The 23,553-nt window shown below is 46.9% G+C and overlaps 1 protein-coding gene across 1 annotated transcript; it reads right to left on the reverse strand.

Annotated features, from left to right (window-relative positions):
* Positions 1-1,389: 1,389 nt before the first annotated feature.
* Positions 1,390-21,460, reverse strand: LOC103255486 (ankyrin repeat and SAM domain-containing protein 6-like; the record flags this gene model as incomplete). Its single annotated transcript, XM_008053456.1, has 5 exons — positions 1,390-2,893; positions 6,818-6,914; positions 13,470-13,586; positions 18,663-18,730; positions 21,274-21,460. Coding segments are annotated over 5 exons (519 nt in total), but the record flags the coding sequence as incomplete, so codon positions are not given.
* Positions 21,461-23,553: the final 2,093 nt, after the last annotated feature.

Here is a 23,553-nt window from a genome sequence, read left to right on the forward strand (position 1 = left end):
GCATTTTCTGTGCTGGGCCCTGGGGACACCGGCTTGAGACCCTCTGCCTATACATATCCCTGACAAAGGGGGCACAAGCATAGGGGAGGGAGAGAAAAGGAGGGGGGAGACCCCAGAAGGGTCACACATCTTTTACATTGACAGACAAGGTAGGGATGAGTAAGACTGGCAGGAGGAGGAAGGCCAGCCTGGCCTTGAGCACCCCTGTTTATGACAACACGTCCATGGCACACCACCACTTGAAGCGTGCAATTCGGCAGCACAAAGTACATTCATGTTGCCGTATAAGCATCACCAGTAGCTAATTCTACAACGCTTCCGTCAAAACCCAAAAGGAAATCCCCTGCCCAGTAAGCAGTCACTTCCCCTCTAACTCCCAGCCCTGATGACCACCCCCGTCTACTCGGATATGTCTACTGTGGACATCTCAGTGGAATCATGGAACGTACGGCCTTTGGTCTCTGGGTTCTCTCCCTTAGCCTGATGTGTTCAAGGTTCACCCAGGTTGCAGCCTGTGTAAGAACTTCACTACTCCTTTTTATGGCTAAGTAACATTCCATCGTGTGGACAGACCACATTTTGTGTTTCCGTTCATCCGCCGACAGACACGTGGGTTGTTTCCACCTTTTGCCTCTCGTGAGTAGTGCTGCTATGAACGTTCACAAACAAGTTTCTGTTCAAATACCTATTTTCAGCTCCTCAGAGCTTATACGTAGAAGTGGAGTGGCTGACCAGTTGATGCTTATGAGGAACCTCCGCCCCCTCTTTTTACAGCTTTTCATAGAGCCATGGGGCTGGAAGGGCCCTCAAAAGTGACCTAAAATAGTGTTGCTCAGACTTTTGGATTTCTCACATCACTAAAACGAAAACAACCATCACTGAACTCTGCCCCTCCCAATGCAGGAGAAACTTGCATCAGCTTCAAAGCCAACCATGTGAAATGAAGATACTCAGTATCAGGCCAACTCTGCCTCATTCTTGTTTCTCTGTCATCTCCACCTGGTACTGGCACCAGGGAACCACGTGCTGGGTGCAATTTCCACTCAAAGTCTGCACCCCTTCTCCAGCTGCCCTGGCACAGGGGGCAATGCTCCCTGTCCCAGGCAGCTGTGACCCCTAGACCATCCTTTCTTGGGGAGCACTGGCCCCAGGCCCACAGCCTCCCCAGTGCCCTCGCCCCGCCTTCCAGGCCTCCTCAGCCTCACTCTACCTCCTCTTGCTTTTCTAAGGCTCCCTGGGGCTGGGCATGCCAACAGGGCCAGGGAGGCGCTGACGAAGCAGTCCTTTTATTTGGGAAGATTCTAAGAAGAAACAAGAGAAACGCCAAGCTATTTACAGTCTTGCAGAACCCCCCCCACCCCAAATTGTGAACAAGCTGCAGAGACTAAATAACGAGTTCTCATTTATTGGTGTTGCTAGGTATATTCTGATTCCATGTTACTTTCTGCCCTGACAGGTCACAAGACGTCACAAAGAGAAGGCGAGGTGATACCTGCATTCCAACCAGACTGGCCCTTGTGAGCTGTGTGACCTTGGTAAAACTGGTCAACAGTTGTGCACCAGTCATCAAACTGACAAAAAGGGAAAGAAACTTGGGCAGTGTTCATGCCTCAGAAGAGCACAAGCAAAGTGGGAGGACACACTCACCATTATTTAATATACACATTTTGACAGACAAAAACCTCTCAAAAATGAAGTCCTTGCATGAAGATAACAGTAAAATGATCATAAAAAGCGTTTGATGGCGTGGAAGATGGAAACCCACTCTCTAGCGTGGAAACAAAATGGTGTCTTAATCTCTTTGCAATGGATACAATGACCCTGATGAGGGCTCTGAAGGGAAAGGCCAAGACCCACCTCAGTTACCTGGAGAGTGGAGCAAGGCCTCCTTAACAAGCATGGCCATGCCCTGTGTCTATCAGCCCTGGAGAGAAGTCTCCACGGGAAACAGGAATCTGGGAGGGTCCCTACACTGACACAAGGGCTGGTTTCATGCCACTGGACAGGGCCCCAAAGGGCCAGAAGGGGTAGGGAGGAAGGGAGTCCAGTGAGGGGACAGGGGAGCTGAAAACAGTGAACTAGGCTTTGTCTTCTGCCTCAGTCCCCTCTGTCATTCCCAAGATTTGGGAAACCATTCACTGTCTTTTGGGTACTGGCAGGTCCTAAGTCCAGGCTTAGGCTTCATGTAAAGGAGGCACAGAGTCCCCCGAGACCAGCAGGGAGCCAGGAAAACCCTCAAGAAAACCCCAAGGAGGTGACTTACCGGGAAAACCCTCAAGAAACCCCCAAGGAGGTGACTTACCACCCACCACACCCAGGGAGACTTCCTCTGCAGGTCAATCCTGCAGAATTTGGCATCAACTTTATTAGGGAAGACATTAGGTCTCTTTACATGTTGAATAGGCCCGATGAATTAATAAGACATGATTAGCCTGCTTGGAATGGACAAGGACAGCCTTGGAATGGTGCTCCCAACACACTTCTGCTGATGGTACCTTCATTTCAGGCTGCAAAATCCTCTCAGAAAGGGTCCCGGGTCCCTCAAGAGGCACTCACTTGGATGTACAGGTCAGTGCAGATATCCCCTGTTGTCCAGCCTTGGGCCTGGCCTGTGTAACAATGTCTTTGGGCAGCTCCAAGGCAAGAGGGGAACAAGAGGGGCTCCCTGCCCACTGTGCTCACTAGATCAGCTCCTGATTTGGCCAGACTGTCTTCTTTCAGTCCACATTGTTGGAAATCCTAATGATGGCAAGACCCAGAGCCGGGCATAGCTGGAGGGCGGATCCATTGGCTGACCCTCACTTCCTTGGGCTCCGATGCCTGCAGAGCCATCTCAGTTGCCGCTACCTCTTGCTGGATGTGGCTTCTTCTGGCCTCACCCACCCAGCCATGGCTACATCAGGGAAGGGGGAGAAGGAGAGCGAGAGACAGAGAGAGGATTTCAAATGTGCAACTACCATCTGTGAGACTTCTCACATCTGCACAGCTCCAGAGTAGAAAGGGCTTTCTCACTCTCACCTGATCCTCTTGTAACCAAAAGGGAAACTGAGGCTCAAGGAGATGAAGAAACATGCCCAGTATTACCCAGCGAGAAGCAGCTGAACTAAAACCCAGGGCTAGGTCTGACTAAATCCAGTGCTCTTTCCAGAGTAACATTGCCTCTATGCACCTCAAGCAACCAACAATCAGGAAAACAACTAACTGACCCTCAGCCCCTATGTTAATACAGCCTATTCATGTTATATGCTGCCTTCACGCATGCTCTTACCTGGTCTAGGGTGCCCTCTCTTCCCTGCCTGTCATTCCCAAACCCACCTTTAAGACCCAGCTCCAGGTATCCTTGAGGACTACCCAGGGTGAGCACGAGCTGTCACTGATGACTTGCTCCGTGCCGTGTACCTGGCACACACCTTTATCACCACACCATTTTACTTTGTGCTTGTCTCCTCTAAGATACCACGGTTCCCTTGAGGGCAGAAAAGTCTTTTTTCATCTGTGGATGCAGAGGACATGCATGGGACTGCCACAAGGTAGGTGCTCAGGAAAGATTTGGTGAACAAAAGAATGAAAAAGTCATTCTCCTTGCCAAACCAGCAGGCTTCCCAATAAGAGTCTGTCACTGCGGCAAGGATGTGGGAGCCCTCCTTTTGCTAGCGGGGGCTTGGACATCCAGCACACACTGGCAGGATGTTGCCAGGCTGGGAAACAATGTCCTCCTCCCTGCTGGAGACGCCCAGGATGAAGAGCCCTTGGAGCAGGGTTCCCGCCACCTCAATCAGGGGACTCCCCTACCCTGATGTCCCACTGCCAAGCAGTCACCTCTGCAGAGGGCTTCTGGGTAGAGGTGAGGCAACCACCAAGGACCCCTGGCCCAGCAGAGGCCCTCGGGCGCCCCCTTGCCCCACTCCAGGGCTGGGAGGCTTCAGGGCTGCCACTGTCCCAATCAAGGCGTGCATTCCCAGCGGTGTCCAAGAATCCCGGTTTGCAAGAGCACCTTGGAGCATTACACTGTAATGAGAGGAGTGTGGGGAATGCCACAAGCTTCGAGGCCCCATGAAGAGGCCTGGCACATGTGTGCTGAAGGTTATGAGAAGCCCATGGCGAAGACGGTCACGTAGCTCAGCTTTAGCCCAGCCTCCACCGGACTGCTCATCATGGAACCTCCCCCCATGTCCACATATGCGCCCCCTTATCTTTAATAATCCCTGTCAACATCCCGTGGGACTACTATTCCAACAAGCACACTTTGGGAAATGCTGGTGAAGATCATTGAGCAAGGGAGGCACTTCTTGTGGACGGGAACAGCTTCCAGGAGGCAGGCTGGGGACACACGCGGGACGAAAAGGGTCCCAGGAAGGGGGTGATCAAGGTCCAGAAAGGGTGCCAGGACCTCATGTAAACTGTTTGGAAGAAAAAACCTTGAACCCAGTGAAGAAGACAACAGAGGTTCATCTGGAGCCTCAGTTTTCCTGTCTGAAAATAGGAATAATAGCTCTGCTCTGTCTGGGGTCATTCAATGAGATTACGAAGGTTTGTATCTGTGGAAAACTGACCCCAGCACCACTTCTGTGTATTGTAGGTGTTCAGTCAGACTTACCCAAGTGGAAGCTATACCAATAAACAGGTTATGGAAAAAACAGGAATATCTCAAAAAAGCAGGCACAAAACCTCAAAGCACATAATATCAGGGGCCGTGGATTTCAGGGGCAAACAATTCTGGGCCTACTGTTAACCCCCAAAGATATCAGCAAATTAACAGAGCGAGAATCACCAGTGTTTTTAGCTCCAGGAGTCTGCAGGAGATAGTGGAAAAGGTACTGGCTTGGAAGCCACCAGGTCCAGTTCTAATCCCACATCTGCTCCTTCTGGGGCATATGGCTGGCAAGCAGCTTCCCTCTTCCGAAGTACCTGTGTCCCCAGGGTTCAGGAGGAGGTTTCACAATGCTACCTCTGGAGTGACAGTAAGGACAAAATGACAGTGAGGGCAAGCTGCCAGTACACAGTAGGTGAACAATTAGCGTGTCTCCTTAAAGAAAGATGGACGGGAGGAAGCTTTATAAAGGTGACTGTCAGTAATGGCTAAAGTGAATGCTTTCTCTTCACTCATGTAGAAAGTTGGCTTCCGAGGATGAGAAGATGAGAAAGGAACAACAGCCGCTGGACCACAGAAAGAGGGAGGGAAGTATGAGCTCTGGGCAGTAGGGTAACGATCACCTCTGGAGCCAGTACAGGGGCATGGGCCTTCATGGTCAGGGGATGGACAGGTGAGAGACGGCTCCTCCCCAGGAGACCAACACGTGGCCTGGCATAACTCATGGTGAAGAGCAGAATTCTGTGGAGGCTGCTGTCTGCTGCCAGCAGATTGAGCACTTTATGCACTGGCTCCAAGCTCCAACGAAGAGACTGCAGAGCTGGATCTGAATTCTGACCCCGAGTCCAGAGTACAAGCTCCTTCCACTCTACCATGCTGCCTCTCCGTGTTGGGACTAGGTGTTTGCAGGTCTTCTCTTGCCTGTCAGAGCCTTGAGAGTGCAGAACAGCTCAGGTTTGTATACACACTCAGCATCCCTTATCCCAGAAATGCAGCAAGCAGAACATATGATGCACCGGAAAACATTCCTGAAAGTGACTGATTTTAAAAATTAAAGCCTTTCTAATATAATATGATATGGTAGGAAACTATATGTGTGTGTGTGTGTGTGTGTGTGCGTGTGTGTGTGTGTGTGTGTGTGTGTGTGTAGGAAACCCTCTGAGGAAGAGTAATCTGGAAAAATTCCAAATTCCCTACTTCTTTGCCTAGAAAACGTGTGCACTGAAGTCCTTTCACAATGTGATACATTGGTCTCTGCTCCCACCTCCAGACAGAGTCCTGCAGTGATCCAGGGTGAGCAGCAGGAAGTATCAGAGCATTGCCCTGCCAGACCCTCCATCTTGCAGATGAGGAAACTGAAAGCCAGAAAGAAGGGATCTACACAGTGGCCTCCCTTTATTCCCCCTATGTTTAAGACTATCTTTGCAATAAAGAAAAATGCATTCAACATACACATCCTAAATGCCTGCTGTATGTTGTACGCAGTAGGTGCAGTGCAGTGCAGTGCTAGAGCAGAGTCACACACAAAGCACTAAGGGACTCCGATGGCTGGGAGGGAGTCAAGAAAGGCTTCATGGGACAGGAGAGTTGGACTGGGAGGGACAAGTTAGAAGTTTCAAGAGAAGATGTGGCAGGGAGTTAGAAGTTTCAAGAGAAGATGTGGCACCTCCCACCAAAAAATGCACTCCCCACTGAAGTCGAAAGTTGTTGCTGGAAAGTCATGACCTGAATGGAGACAGCACTTCCCAGCCTCCTCTGTCCCCGTGTGGGGCCACGTCAACACGGGTGGCCAGTGGAAGGCGAACAGGAGTGATGTGTGTCAGTTCGGGGCAAGGCAGACAGGCAGTGGCTGTGCCTTCCCCACCATCCCATTTCCTTGCTGCCAGAGAAAAGCAAATGCTCTGAGGCTCCAGGGCTGGTGGAGCACAGATGAGAGGAGCTGGTCCCTGAGTCACTGTTGGAACCACCTGCCAACCAGAAGCAGCCCTACTGGCCTGTTGTATGAGACTCGGTCTGTGTGTGTCAGAGTTGGTTACAGAAACAAGCACCGCCAATGAAGGCAGCGGGGACACGACAGGAAGAAGGACTTCCAGGCAGAGGGTGCAACGAGACTAAGGCACAGAGTGAGAGTGTTTCAGGGAGTGCGGGTTAGGCCTTGGCTGTGTAAAGGTGGGTCTGGGGTTCACACAGCTCACACTGGTGGCCACAGGAAGGAGCGTCACGTACTGGGGCTGTTGCCAGGGGCCCTGGTGTTGCTGGCGCTACTCTCAAAGGAAGAGTGGAAGTTGTGAATGGTTTCCTGTAAGATTTGCCTCTCGCGTCCCTGTGGAGGAAATTGAAAACAGACACAGAAAGTCTTGTTAAACCTTTTAACCATTAATTCAATTGACACAATGTTGTTAATGTTCGACTCATACTTGAAAAACCCCTCGGTGTCTTGGGAAAAATAAATTACCTAATTGAAAGAGTACCAAGTTTAATAAAAACATACTGAGTCAGAATCTCCCCCAGCACCCACCATTGCAGTCTGTCAGTGCTGGAGAGGCCCCTAAGATGCAGGAGTCCAGTCCCCTGGATGAGGACGGGAGGCAGAGCTGGAGAGCAAGACTGCCTTGTCCCAGGTCTCATGGCCTGGAAGGGAGGTCTCCTCCACATCCCTTCTCTGTGCATCTTCCCAGCCCTCAGATTTCCAGAGAATTCAATGGGAGCCAAATTTCTTTCTGATACAGAGAATTTGATCTGCCTTTGCTCCTACTTGCCCAAAAGATGTCAGATTCCTCTTCACAGAGATTCACTTCTCACCCCTTGCCTATAACATGTTTCTATCCCAACCCTCTTATACATACATTTTGAGATGGAAAAAGAGGATAGATGTAAATTTTTGTTAAGCCCAGAGAATATCTTCACTGAATACCTGGTTGAGAGGCAGCAACATGGAGAGGTTAAAAACAGAGACTGGGCCAAGAAAGGTGGTATGTGCCTATAGGCCCAGCTACTCAACTGAGGCAAGAGGATTACCTGAGCCCAGGAGTTCGAGTACAGCCTGGGCAACATAGCGAGACCCTGTCATACCCTGGGTTCAAAGCCCATCTCTCTTGCTTACTAGCTAGGTAAAGATACTTAATCTCCCTAGGACTTAGTCTACTCAATTCCTCATTGCGGCCTCGCAGATAGCAGCATCCCCATTTTACAGATCAGAGACTCAGCAGAAGGGGCATGTGCCTGGGATGCCTCTATTATCAATGGTGGGGAGAATAATAGTACCCCAAGTAATTGATGCTGACATCAGACTCTATGTGGACAGCTGGAGGTAGACAGGTCCTACCCCTAGAGGGTAGCAGTAGGGATTAAACTTATTTTTAAAAATGAACTAGAGTGTGGTCAAAACGTAAGTTAAAAATGTATAATCTCTGGCAAATTGTTCTCTCCCAAGAATAAAAAAGGAAAGGAAAAAAAAAAAGTCCACTGAATGAGCCCAGACTTCTCTCTTTTTTTCATTTCATGGGCTTCCCACACCTCAGAGGGGCCCCTCTCAGGACACCCAAGCAGAGACCTCTTGTGCTGACAAGGCCTCCTAGACACCTGAGAGGACAGTAAGATACTCCCTTCATGCCACTCCTTCAAATAAATAAGCTGAAAAAATAAGCTTTAAATAAGCTGAAAAAATGCCCCTAGGAGTTCATCGACACAAATCTAAAGGTTCAGGGGTAGAAGAACAGAGCATCGGGTGTGTGGTCATGGGATCTGGAATTCCTCCACCACCACTGATTGGTGGAGGCATCTCAGCACATCCCCCTTCCACTGAGTCTCTGATCTATAAAATGGGGATGCTGTTACCTGCAGGGCGCAAGGAAGCTCCTCCTGAGATAATGAATGGGGCAGCAAACTGCAGAGGACTAAAAACGTAAACAGAGGGATGCTAAGCGATCTTAGCACTCAACACTGCTTGGGTCTTAATTGTCTGAGAAACAAGGTCAGGGCAAGACAGGGTTCCAGCACTCACTGCCTCCTAGACTCTGGAGGAAGCTGCAGATGATTAAAATCATCATCATTTCCTGCACTCACAAGTGATTGAAGATTAAAAAAATCACTGCCCTTTAAAAATCCCTGAGTTTCAAAGGACCTGCCTGATAATTCTCAAAAGGAAAACAACAACAACAAAAAAAATGGTCAATAAATGTGGGAAAAAAGTCCAACATAGTTAACATTTCAAGAAATGTAAATTAAAATGAAGAAATTTTTTTCCTATTAAGTTAAAACCTGCACATGTATCCCTCGAATCTAAAATAAAACAAGTAAAAGTAAAGGTTAAAAAACAAACTGAGAGAACTCAATACTGGCAAGGTTGCAGTGAAACCAAAACTCATATCTACCATGGTGAGACAGTTCACTGGCTCCTTCTGGAAAGAAATTCAGATGTATACAACCTTGATTCTGACGCTTTGACTTAGTTATTCCACTAGTAGACATCTATTTGGAGGAGACAATTAGAAAGGCTCATACACGAAGTTGTTCACCACAGCACTATTTATACCCAGTTTGAATATCTACATAGCCAACAAGTAAGAAATTTTTTTAAAAATTAATTTTAGCATCTCTATGCAAATGTATTACATGAAAAAGAGTTCTTAATGACATGGGTAGCTGCATATATTTCATGTTAAAGAAAGTAGGATATAAAATTATAGATCCAAATTTATCTCAGCCACATTAAAAAAAAATTTGAGGGTACAGTGATATGCACCTGTAATCCAAGCTACTTGAGAGGCTGAGGCAGGATTATCCTTTGAGCCCAGAAGTTAAGTTCAAGGCTAACTTGGGCAACACAGTCAGACCCTGTCTCTTAAAAAAAAGAAAAAAAAAAAAAATGACACAAAACACTGCAAAGTAATCTGCCCAAAAGTGTACAGTATTGGCCTCTGGGTGACTGGATAGCAATTTCTTTAAAAAAAAAATCCAAAAAACTTTTCACTGCATTGATCTTGTGCAAATTTGGTAAAATGAGTATGTGTTGCTGTGAAATGGGCCCACAGAAGGAAACAGTGGCTTAGAACCAACTAACTCATCATTTCTGGTAAACCACCAATATATAACTCATAAGAAATTAACAAAATAACAAGCAGACTTGAGTACACCTCACAACACAAACACAGGGTGGGTTCTCCTAGAAGTTAATGGCTTGCAGGCTGAGAGTCTATAATGCTATGCCTACTAATACTTGCTGATATTATCATATTATTATGAGCCAGGTTTTTGGTTAATAATTAAAAAGTTTAGCCTAAAATGCTCAAATGATTTTTGATTTTATAAGAAATGCATTTTATATCATAATCCTGTTTCATGTAAACATATGAGGGAGGATCCAGAAATCCAGAATTATCTTTTTGGAGGGCGAGCCCCTTGTAGTACACTTGGCACTTGTTCTTTGGAATCAAACAGTCAACCAAAGTTTTTATCTGGAAGTTTTGAGGAGGTTACATCATGATTTGTGGAAGAAACTCCTGAGTTTTGGCAAATGAATAACTAGTTCTTCCAACCAGTCCATACCATACAGAGTGTCCAGCAGTTTTTGACCAAAAACAGCATGGGGACCCCCATGCCCACCCTTCCGGTTCACCCAACCTCACCCTGAATGACTTTTTTTTGTTTCCCTGGATGAAAAAAGTCCTCAAAGGGAAAAGTTGGCCAGTGTCGAAGAGGTAAAACAAAAAACAGCAGAAGTGCTAAAAGGCACCAAAATTGACGAGTTCAAAAACTAATTTAAACAGTGGAAAAAGCATCTCCATAGGTGTACTGCATCAAATGGAGAGTACTTTGATAGTGACTGAAGTTTAAACATGTAAGAATAAGTACACAATTTTAATAAATAAATTCCAAGTGTTTGGGGTCCTTCCTCGTATATAACTAAAACAAGTATTGTCCTTCCCATCTACAGACCATGTCAATATTGTCTATTTTCCAAAAATGCTGCTTTTGACTCAGCAAATGGATTGGGCTGTGGACCACAGCTAGGAAGACACTGGGGACACAAAGGGCTGCTGCCCCTTGCATGTGTCCCAGTCTGGGCTCTCCAACGTGTACAAAGCACTCGATCCCTACAGTGGGTACTCTCTTGGCCAAAAGAAGAAGTATGGACATCAGGAGAAGCTCATACCCTAAGGCAATCAAAGAGGCAGGAGCTCCCCAAGTCAGGATCAGGCAGATCCAGTCCAGAAGAACCAAAGTCCAGGGCATCTGAAGGCCTTAGGAAGGCTCTTGGAAGCCACCTTTGGCCTGAGGAGTTCTTTGCTCATTCTAAGAACCAGCTGCAGTAGTAACTTAACAGTGCAGCAAAAGTTACATTTGGTTCTGTACCATTACATTCCTTCCAATCATGCCTCTTCTCTAGGACACAGTATGACACATGGCTCTCACTTCCAGAGGACTTTGCCTGGCACTACTGACCCCTGAAGAGCCGGACCTCTCTGCAGGAGGAGGTGCAGACTGGCCCCTTCCTCTTGCTCCTACTGCTATGTGGAATCACCCGACTTTTCAGGAAGGACATGGTGGGGTTAAGTGGTGCCCTTAGTCTGGCATGTCAGAGGCACCCAGGTCCCTTGGCCGGGAGCTTGTGAACTGGGGCCCAAAGGAGGACCACCCACGGCTGTCCCTTCTGCTTCTCCCTATGCTATGGGGCCTGTTTTGCATTGGATGCAGACTGTTGTAGAAACAGGAAGTAGGAGGCAATGAGTTTGAGAGAAAACTGAAAAAATGTTCCACACTGTATAAACTTTAAGAAAAACGTGGGCTCAGATGTCACACTGTTCTCTCTGATGAGGCCAATTAGGTTTCCTAAGGTTTGCAAACCAGCCCAGGCTGTTTTCTTTGTGCTCCCGGGCCAAGGAGGCCACAGTCACAGAGGTCAGAGGGGAAGCTCCAGAAGCATTAGCAGTTGCCATCTCATGGCCCCAGCTCCTGGTCTATCCTCTGACTGCCCAGTGTCCAGACCTTTTCTGTCCTCCTTCCTTAACAGGCTTAAGCCTGGCTTCCCTACACCCTCTACCCTCTCCTTGGCTCACACATCAGGCCCCTGAGGACAGGAGGAGGAAGGCCACAGCTCCTCACCATCATTCACCACCCCTCACCCAAAGCCCTTGCCCTTAGTTGACTGGGTCACCCTCAACCACCCTGGGGCCCTTCCTCTGTTCCCTTGGGCCTCCCCTCATGCCGAAGCTTCGGCTACTTCTTGAGCTCTTTAAACACACCACACATCTCACCACAGGGCCTCTGCACGTGTGCTGCCCTTGGCCTGGTCTGTACTTTTTTTGCTGCTGATTTCCTTGGATCCCTAACAGCAGAGACCTGCCCACCTCTGGCAACCTCTGTACCTGCCTCAGCCTGTGCCCTGACCTCCTACCCTGACTCATCATGCCCAACAGCAGAGCAGAAGTGGTGCTGGTCTGGAAACGAGGGGCCACTATCTAGCTCTGGGTTGGGGCTTCCCTATCTGTAAAGGGAGGCAGTCCAGGCCCATGCAACAAGCGAGAAATGTTTAGAAACAGGCCTTCTGCAGAAAGAACAAATAGTAAAGACTGGAGGAAAAATATGCGGTCTTGCAAATGCCTGAAGTAATGCTAACTAAATCACTGTGAAGGATCACCTCTCAGCCTACAGATAAGTAATAACAACCATGATGACAACGACGACCACCATCGCCTTCATTACTGGCAGGGAGGAGAGAAGGAGGGCAGAAGTCCTGGCTTTAGATTCTGCCTCAGCTGCCCACCACCACGTGACCTGGGTACAGTCCTCGCCTCCTAGACCGGCTCCCTTGCTAGCTAGACAAGGTAAGTGTTAGGCGACAGGCCTCCCGGGACTGACTCGGGGACTGATGAGGAAATGTATGCAAAGTGATTTGGAAATGATAAACTGCTATAGAAATATTTATTTGCTGCTGGTGCTACACATCTGTTCAACATTTCTGTGCATAACCCAGCAGTACGCAGAAAGAGCCATAAAAGCAGCCATGCTCTCTGACATCACCTCACATCATGGAACACAGCCATTATGGCACTACTGCAAAATCCCAGACCTGACACTATCGTCCAACAAGCGGGAAGCCATTGGGCAAAGTATGAAACAGCAGCCGATAAGCAGGCATTAAACACCACTGCCGGAATGAGAAACAGAAACATCCATCCTACATTAGGAAAAAAAGCAGAAGGCAAAGGAATTTAAATAGCCCAACAGCAACAACGAATGACTGCAGAGGGAGGGAAGGTTTGCCTTTTCTGTTTTTGTTTTTTGGTTCTTTTGGGGGCAGGGGGAGGGGCATTGCTAATCTGTAACTTTAAAGATGATGAGACAGAAATTTCACATTAGACAAAATGTGAGGTGCCAACAATAACCACAGTGACTGGTGGATGCATGTGCCAGGTGTTGTGCTGAGCACTTAGTCTATACCACAACGCCATCACCCTCCTGCTACAGTGAGGACAGAGAGGCACAGACAGGTGTGCGCCTGGCCCTAAGGGACATGGGAACAAGTGCAAGGGAAGGGTGGGGATCCAAGCCCGGGTCAGCCTGACTCCAGGGCCCATCTGAACCAGGAACTGCCTCTGTGGTGCTCCCGAGGGCAATAACCAGCTGTGGGTTGAAAATACTTGTTGGAACACTTTAGCTGAATCTGGGAGAAAACCACCTCATGGGGAGAGAGGTCTGAAAATGGAACAGGCCACGTTGGGAGGTAGTGAGTGCTCGGTCAGGAAAAGTGTACAAGCAAGACTAGCTCTGTCAGATAAGCCAAAGGAGATGAAGTTAGACCTCCAGGGGACCCCAGAGCCCAAGTGAAGCTCTCAGCTGTCTGAAACAAGAAAAGAAAAAAGACTAAAAACAATACCTTGCCCGCATTCAGTTCAGAAATCGCTGCTAGAATCTGCTGCCTGGATCCATCTGTCTTAATCCCCAGCTCCTTCAAGTCACCGTCAGTCAGCGTGAGGAATGCTTCCATATCCACCTGGGAAGAGGGGGGATTCACCACCATCTGCTGGATGCCACACTCTTTGTTCCCAACCACAATAGAAACATCCTGATCATGAGCCATGAGTACTTATTAGTAGTGAACTGATTATGATTTACTACTTTCAATTCCTGACTTTACGTTCAAAGTTTTGTTGAAAATATTATTAGAAGCTAACTCTTCAGTTCTAGCGCTAGTATTTTCCAAATAGATGCATTCTGGAAAGACCCTTAAAATGACACAAATAAGAAAAGTCTTCAAAATAGTAACCTGGATGGCTATAATGGTAGATATCCAAGTCCTGTGGAAAGGTAGCTCCGAGGTTACCACACCTTTAACACTACTGGACACTGCATAGGAATGTGTGGTAGTGTGGCAGTACTCACTTTGCTTCCCCCACAGAGGACCAGAGGGATGTGGACTGTGCAAAGACGGAGTGAGGAAATAAGCAGAAACAGTAAGGGAGAGAAGGGTTGTAGAGAACGAAGCAGAGGAGGGCTCAGAACAAGGGCATCTCAAAATCACGCAAGGCTTTTTCTTTTTTTGAGTCAGGGTCTCATTCTGTTGCCCAGGTTGGTGCAGTGGCATGGCCATGGCTCACCGCAGCCTCAAACTCATGGGTTCAGGCGATCCTTCTGCCTCAGCTGCTCACGTAGCTGGGACTACAGGTGCACACCACCATGCCTAACTAATTTTTTTTATTTTTTGCAAAAATGAGGTCTCACTATGTTGTCCAGGTTGGTCTTGAATGCCTGGGTCAAGCAATCCTCCCACCTCAGTCTCCTCCCAAAGTGCTGAGATTATAGGCATGAACCACCATGCCTGGCCAAAACTATACAACCCTTGCTTGCCATGGGGGAGATCCTAACAGCTCTGCCCTGCTGCAGCCCTGGAAGGAAATCAGGCCTGCTGCTCTAGGAGATAGGCACTGGCCTCTGTTCCTCTAAGCCATACTGGACTTTAAGTTTGCAAACCACATATCCTAGTGATGGTTAACTGTCTACCTCCACACAAGAGGCCACAGATCTTTCTAGCCCGTGTCTACTTCAAGCTCATGGGCAGCAGAAGTAAGTCCACGCTGTCCAGGCCCTGTCTGGTGAGGTTCCACTCTCTTCTCCAGACATGATGACCCTGGCCCAATCCCAACCAGGCCAGAGGCCAGTGATGCTCTGAATGAGTCCTGCTCCCTCTTCCCAGATGCCCTTCTAGCCCCTCCTCCTCTTCCTCCAAAGTTCAGCTTAACTCTCAGCTCAAGTCCCCTATGGTCTTCATTTTGTAGACCCCTTCCCTGGGCTTCTGGGAGTTTCTGTATTTCCCAGTGCCAGGCTCTGGCAGAGGATTTGATAGAGGGCAGAGATTCAAGCAGTGTTTGCTGACTGAATGAATGACCACATCAATCAATCTGCTTCTGATTGTCCATCTGCACTGAACTTCTCAACCTCTGACCTCCACCAACCCTGCGGCATGTCAACCCTCATGGCTCATTTTAGGGGGAGCACACTAGAGGATGAATTTCCCTCCCGTGAGTACTTGAGAAGGGTTAGCAAGGACAAAGGAGACACAGCCCAGTATCCTTTCGATATCCATGCCCATTTTCTTCTTTTAAGTAACAGAAACTCAGTTTTCAGCTGGACACATTTCCACACAGCTAAGACACTATATTTCTGAATTTCCCTTGCAGATAGGTATGTCAGGTAACAAATGCCTGGCCAGTGAGATATAAGGCAGGTGGCACTTCTGGGAAGTCTCCTTACAAAGCAGAGAATGTGTCCATCGCACTCTCCTCCCTGTCCTGCTGTGGAATGTGGACTCCGGGGACACCAGCCACACACCCCAGTGTTGGCAAAGCCAAGAGTCGAAGGAGCCTACATTACTTACTTCCAAACTTTCTGTGGGAAAGATAATCTTGTATTTTGTTTAAGACACCATTATTTTTTTTTGTTGCAATACATGTAGACAAATCAAATCTATCCTAATACAGGTAAAAAGATAAAAAGTTCCAATATGGCAAGATGAGAGCACATATTAACTTCGTTCCTCTTCCAAATTTTCACTGATGACTACAAGCATATATTAACAGGGAGAAACTTTTCACCAGTGCTGGAAACCAGGTAAGAGTGCTATTCCAGTGCCGGATACATCAAGGAGCTTCTGTGAGGGCCCAAGAAGTACTTTGTAGCTGTGGGACTGTGTCCAGAGACAGTGGTGGAGGGTAATTAGTGGGGCCAAAATCTTAGTCCTACTAAAGCCTCCAAGGGAAACACTGGGCTGTGGGTTCACAGAGAGGGTGAACCACTACCCCACCCCATCCCAAAGAGTGAACCAGTTTATATGCTGCCCAGAGAGAAACTACGTAAAAAGAGGAGATGCTGAGCTTGGCTCCTAGCAAGTGCAGCACCTGTGTCAGGTAGAGTCCAGGGCGCTGTATGGCTAATCTCACACAACCCTCGCACAGAGAAATCCTCCAGTCAGTGGCTTCCAGCTCTCCCCAAGGTACCTCCTCAGGATGTGGCTCTACCCTGAGCCCAGAGGCTGCAGAGACTTTGAGGCAGAAGAGTTAAAGCTACAGCTATAGCAAATCTGCATGGCCTGTCTTTCCCCTTCCCTTTAACATTCCTAAAGCTGGAGCAACATCAGTTCCCGACACTGGACAGTGGCAGCAACCTCTGAATGATAGATGACAGGTGAGCCTCCAGACATGCCAGTTGAAAAGGTGGCAAAAAAGCCAAGAAACCAGGACAGATGTTGCCTTCTGGACCAGAGACAAAGGTACCTCAAGAAGCAGAAGTAGACTTTGAGATGTGCTCTTGTATACACCAAGAGAAAACAGAACACATAAAACAGCAGCAGGCAGACATCAGCAAACAGAAAACAATGCTTGGAGATAAGAAAAATGGCTGCTGAAGTTTAACCCTTTGCACTTGGATGTCCCCTTTGAGGGACATGGTAAATCTAGCAAACCTCTCGGATGTCCCCTTTTAGGGGACATAAAGAGATTGTTGGTGATTATATATGACAAACTTATGCAAGCACACATTTTTAAAAAAATGTATGTTTTCTTGAAGTTTTCCATTCAAATTATATGCAAAAGCAAATAAAGAGATGGAATATATACTGAGATATGATTAATCAGTTGAGAAGTGGTTTTCAGAAATCACGAGTGTGTCCTTCCACCTCCTCTTAGAACAACAGACTGGAAAATAAATTACATATTATTAATGTGGGAGAAGGAAAACGAGAGTGCATTGTCTGCTTGAATAGAAAAACATCAGGTGGAAGGCGTCAAACAAATTACTATTCCACAACATGTATTAATGAATCTGCATTCCATGTTGGGGACTATTTCACATGTAACCACATGTTAGAAAAATATACGATATACAATTTTGATTTTTTTTGCCATAAATAAGTTCCTCAAAGTTCAAAATTCCATTGTAAGCCAAATATCATTACAATAAAATAATTGGTTCCAATGCTATACTATTTAATACGAAGTGGTTCTTTTTTCACTATTTCACAAAAAAAGTGTGGTCAGGTTGCTGGTAAGTGATGCGCAAGGTGTCTCTGAGTTAAAACAGGGGTTCCCAACCTTTTTGGCATCAGGGACCAGTTTTGAGAAAGATAATTTTTCTACAGATGGGAGACTGGGGGAATGGATCATTTGGCATTAGATTCTCAGAAGGAGCATGCAACCTAGATCCCTCCCATGCGCAGTTCACAACAGGGTCCGTGCTCCTATAAGAATCTAATGCTACCACTGATCTGACAGAAGGCAGAGCTCTGCTCATCCACTGCTCACCTCCTGTTGTGCGGCCTGGTTCCTAACAGGCCACAGATCGCCCCCTGGATTAAAACACCAAAGAGGTAGGAATGAGAGACTGGATACAGTAGAAAAGCAAACTGAGGAAGAAAGCCGCTGCACTCCCTGTTTGTTTCTTGAACTAAAATATACACTCCTCAAATGCACCTCAAGCTTGGTGGGGACAATGAGTGACTCTCATGACTGCTACTACAATTATGACAGTTTTCAGGTACCAAGCTGGTCACTAGAACGGTCTAAACTAGTGATTACACCCTAGTGGTTGGCGGGCCTGTGGAGGAGTTTTATTTGTTTAAAACAGTACACTTTTAACAGCTTCCTGAGATATAATTCACCTTTTTAAAGTATACAATTCAATGTTTTTTTAATACAGTCACAAAATTGCACAACCATCACCACACTCAAGTTTAGAACATTTTCATCACGCCAAGAAGAAACACTGTGCCCACTAGCAGGCACTCCGATTCTCCCCTCCTTCCACTGCCTGGCAACCACTGATGATCCACTTTCTGTTTCTATAGATTTGCCTATTCTAGACATTTCACAGAAATGAAAGCATACCATATGTGGCCTTCTATGATTGGTTTATTTCACTTAGTGTGACATTTTCAAGATTCAATCATGCAACATGTGTCAGCATTTCATTATTATTATGGCTGAATAATATTTCATTGAATAGAGGTACCACATGCAAATTGTCTCCACTTTGGGGCTATGATGAATAATACCTTGAGTATTTGGGTACAAGTTTTTGTGAGGATGTATACCTTCATTTCTCCTGGGGATATACCTGGGAGTAGCATTGCTGGGTCATGTGCTTAACATTTTAAGGATCTGCCAGGCAGTAAAACGGTGATTTTTGAAAATGTGAATCTGAATGCCTAAACAAACAGGAACTCTCTCAGATCACCACAGCCTCCACATCCAGACACGTAGCACAGACGCCTCAGGATTTGCTTTAAACCTATAAGCCTGCCAGTCAACTGCCCACAGAAAAACTGTTTTCAAGACAGATGTAAACTTTTCTAGAGAGCGCAGTGTTAAAAATTACAAAATTCTACCCTAACAAAGCAAGCCACAAGGTCCCCAGAATTTCACTGTAACCAACTGAACAAAATGTGCCAAACATGAATTCTATTTCCTCAGCTGTCTCACTGAAAGAGATCTAGGCTTGCAAATTAAAACCTATGTATTTAGACAAAATTTTCTTCAACAGTAAGATTTAAATTGACATTCAGAAAGAATATCCTTACCTCTTGTTCCTCAAAAATGGGCTGATATTTCTCAAGTGATAATTTCTTAAGGATTCCAGTCAGTTCATCTTCAAAGGGAAAGATGTGGGGGAAAAAAACATACCAAAACATTTTAGAATTTGGTAAAATGTATTTTTAAAAAGTGGTCTTCAAACGTCCATAAAATAGTGGCAATCTTACTTCAAATGAAATTCCACAAGAGGCCCCAACACGGCGAGCAGATCCAAGCTATGCTCCTATGGATGAGGCTGGAGGTGGTTCTGAGCTGCTTGCCCACCACACCCTTCCCCTCTGGGCAAGCCCAGGACTCAGTTTTGATCTCATCTTGTGTTACATCAACCCAGTGCTGGCCTGTTAAATATTATACCAACACCCAGCACAGGTTACGGCACCTGGTAACCGCCCAAGAAGCCTTCCTGAAACAGTGTGAAGCTTAGAAGGTGGTGTCATCAAGGCCTTGCTGCCTCCAGCATGAGTCCAGAGAGGGGGACACAGGTGGACAGATGGGGTGGGGGAAAAGCTGCGTGCGTCCTCAGCTGGAGCCCCATGTTTCCCGGAACCATATCGCAGAGAAGAGCTGTTTGGGATGGATTGCAGTCCCTGGCCTGTAGCCATCTTTTTTTGTTTGTTTGTTTTTTTGAGTTGGAGTTTCACTCTGTCGCCCAGACAGGAGTGCAGTGGCCGCTCCCGGCCACCGCAGCCTTGACGCACTGGGCTCCGGCGATCCTTCCACCTCAGCCTTCCGAGTAGCTGGAATTACAGGCACACGCTACCACGCCCGGCTGATTTTTGATTTATTGTAGAGAATGGGTCTCGCTGCCCAGATGGGTCTCGAACCCGCAGGCTCAGGCAATCCACTCACCTCAGCCTCCCAAAGGCGCAGGATTACAGGCTGAGCCACCGAGCCTGGCAACCTGTAGCCATCTTATACCCACAGAGCAAAGGTCTCATTGTTTCATGACCCAGGAACTCCTAAAGGGAAAATCAAGTTTCCTAAACCAGATAAATTAATTTAAAAATAAACCACTGTTGGCTTTCTTCTTCTTCTGTTTAATCCCAATTGGGGCTTTGCAAATCTTTTTTTGTAATGAACAAGAGGGAAAAAGCAAGCACAGGCAGTCCACTCAGACACCTGCCGTCCGACAGGACAAGAATACCTAACTGAACCTCTAGGCACTTAGATTCCTGAAAACCTCAGAGCTGGGAGAATCCACAAGTCGGGAACTCAAGATTCCACCTAGAAAATACGGTTAGGGAGGAGTGAGGTTGCTAGTGAATCTCTGCAGCCTTGACAAATAATCGCACTGGATATCCCAAAACAATAAAAACGGCCCTCAAATAAAGAGGATACCAACAGCAGTGGGCATTTATCAGCCAGGGACAGACTCGGCCTGTGCAGCAGATTCTAACTTATCTTGCTCGGCAGAACCTGCCCAGCACCTTCCTCCTCAGCAGCTGCCGCGAGCTGCCTGCAAATGTGTTTGCGAGGACCATACATACAATAGACTTTCCACCTCTCTGATTTACACTCCTTGGTCTGCACCTGCCTGGGCCCTCCGTCTCACCAAAGCTCCCTGCCTCTTTCCCCCTCCCAGCTCCTAGGAGCCACCAGAGGGCAGCTTTAGAGGATGGGATTCTTTTCTTCATCTTGCTTTATCTCTCCTAGGCCTGCCTGCCTCAATGCAAAGCCTCCACTCCTGCCCTGCCATCTGCTCCATCCTCCTTCCCCCAGTATTCCCACAGAAGGGGTCTGGAATTCACACAGGAAGGTTACAAGCTTCTCCTGGTCGCAGCGGCCATCCTTTGCTTTTGCTTGCCCATATCCAAGCAGCATTTCTGTTTTTCTCTGAGGAGTCACTTCTTTCCACTTGTAATCCACAAATGTCAGTAGGACAGACTCTGGCTCCAGCTCCAGAGTAGACAACTGACCGGGGCCTAGCCAGCCAATTCACTCACCTCTGTGGGCACAGAGATAGTCAAGGATGGGCAAATGACGAAGTCATTATAGACACTGCCAAGCCAATGACTTTCACCCTTGGGATTTTGCTGGACCTGCTGAGAAAATAGCACTTTTTCTGCTGGGGTTGCAAAATTAGCAGAAGGTCCCAGTCAGCCTGAAGCTGCTTGCCACCAGCTGGAGAGGACCTACCTGAGCTATGGAGAGAAATGCTCCCAAGCACCTGGATCCAGACATGCCTGAAGCACACCCTAGACACTTCTTTCACATGAGCCACTGAATTATGGGTTTTCCTCCCCCCCGAACCAGTTTGAGTGGAGAGACTCCTTCACTTGCAACTAAAAGAATCCTGATTCATACAGGGAAAGAAAATAACTCAGTGTTGGAGAAACACTTCCATAGGTATATGTTTGTGCCTATAAACAAAACACACCTATATTCAAAAACTATTTGAGTGAACTCACCTTACCTCTGGCATAGTCCAAAATGCAAGGTAGAATCAGGGAAGGGGAGAGACATGTTTGTTTGTTGGTTGTAAAATTTTTTAAAACCTCACCTAGGATGGTTACAGCAATTAAGGGCACCTGGAGGCTCAGTGCTGCCAGGTCGCCATGGTGAGAGGAACAGGTGTGTTTCAGGACCCCGGGGACTCACCCTCATCTGTGATAGTGCCACTGCTGGAGCCCCCGCTGCTCTTGGACTGCCGATGAGATGAGGAGGAGGACACTGAGGATTCTGCTGTGTGCCCTTTGGGAGAAGGGGAGGGTGTGAGGGTGGGGGAGGTGCTCTTGGAGGTGGTGGAAGTTCCAGATGGGGGCCTTTTGCTGGTCTCCAGCTTCTGCTAAAGAGAATAAGATGGGTATATAAGCCATCACTGGGAGGGTAGGAACGATGAAAGCAGACACCCACAACAGGGAACACGGGTGGTATGTGACTCAACACGATGTTTAACCAAGACTACGAAATCTACTTAAAAACATGCAAAGCAGAAACAGCATTAGCAGAACAGTGACAGGACAATCCAACCCTGGAGCAGAGACGGGGTGGGATGCAGAAAGTGGCACATTATGAGTCAGGAAACCTGGGTTCTAGACCTGTCCCTCCAACTGCCAGCACCCTCTGGGCCTCAGTTAACCCACTCTAAAATGAAAGTGTGGCTTACAGAGGCACTAAGTCCCTTTCTACTCTCACGTTCCTTCATCTACACCAGTCACTTCCAACCTTTTCACCAAAGGATATTTATTTATTTATTTATTTGTGGGGGGGGTCATTTAGCTTAGAAAAAAAAGGTTTTTTATATTGAAATAATTCTAGATGCATAGAAGAGTTGTACAGGGTTCCCGTATACCTTTCATTCCACTTCCCCTGAGGTTAACAGCTCACATAACCACAGTATAGTCATCCAAATGAAGAAGTTAACATTGGCACGGTACTGTTGATTAAACTGAAGACTTGGTTTCACTACCTATCTCATAAATATCTTGCTTCTGGCCCAGGATTCCATCCAGGACCCCATGGTGCACTGAGTTGTCATGTCTCCTTAGCCTGCTCTGACCTGTGACAACTCCTTAGTCTTTCCTGTTTTTCATGATCTTGATACTCTCAAAGAGTCCTGGTCAGGTATTTTGAAGAACACTCCTCCATCTGGGTTTGACTCATGCTTTCCTTTTACTGGATTTGCTTATGAATGTGTGGGCCAACTGCAACTGGCAGCGGGGGGGGGGGTTGTCCTTCTCTTCTCCATGCATCGTGCGTGTCTGGGATACATGGTATTGTATTACTGGTGATGCTAACTTGGATCACTTAGATAAGGGGGTGCCTACTAGCTCTCTCCAGTGTAAAATTACTATTTTTCCCCTTATAATTAATAAATATTTGGGAGAAGATATTGTTGGGTAAATATCTTGTTTTTTCCTTAAGGTTCTGCCTCCTAGTTTTAGCATTCATTGGTGGATCTCATCTGTAGCAATTTATTACGGTGGTGCTCCAAGGGTGATTTTCTACTTCCTGCATTCCTTCCACAGTTACCATTTGGAATGCTTCTACAGGGAAAAGAATTGTTCTTTCTCTCCATTTACTTGATAATTTATGCATATCAGTATGGACTCATGGATTTTTAAAATTCTTTAGGCCATAATCCAGTCCTACTGTTATTTATTTGGTTGTTCAACACTCCTGCTTGGGCACTGGAGAGGTGTTAGGTTGGCTCCTGTGTCCTACCGACATGCACCTTCTCTTTCTCTCAAAGTATTTCCCTACTTTCTAACACCACAAAGTATTTCAGCTTCATCTTGTATTTTCACTGAGTCCAGTAATAGAATAAACCACTTCTCTAAGGTCTTCCAAATTCCCTTTTATTGGAGAATGGTATTTAGAAACCAAAATGTAGGCAATAGTTTGCTGACTGCTCCTGGTTTGTCACTGCTCCCAGGTTCTCTCAGTGAACAGAACAAGGAAATATATGAAGGTATACTAATCCATCGATATACATACAAACATTCTTACTTTTATATCTATCAACTTGGATACATATATTTTTAAAGCTTGAATTTATACTGATACCTCTCACTTCAACCCAACATCCACGGGGTTTGTTTTAGCATTTCCCCTTTGAATCTACCACTGACAGTAAAAAACTTGGTTTACTACCTGAAAGGCCCCAGCCAGCCACGAGGAACCTGCCCCCTCCAAAGGTTAAGCCTAGGCGTGGCCCCCACCTAAAATGGCGCTCCCGCCTAAGAAGGCGCCCGGACAAACATGGAGGCTCAGACAAGGCTCTCCGGGTTCTTCTTCCACAACAAAGCCCCTACCAATCCCAAAAATGCCTCACCTGCCGACTAATAGGTAACCGATAGGTCGCTTTAAATTTCTATAAAACCTGCCACACCCCTGCCTCCATGCTGCAACCTAATTCTCTGGTTCTGTAGCCACCGC

This window comes from Carlito syrichta, unplaced genomic scaffold (genome assembly GCF_000164805.1).
Source record: "Carlito syrichta isolate Samal-C Ts95f unplaced genomic scaffold, Tarsius_syrichta-2.0.1 Scaffold288168, whole genome shotgun sequence".
Lineage (NCBI taxonomy): Eukaryota > Metazoa > Chordata > Mammalia > Primates > Tarsiidae > Carlito > Carlito syrichta.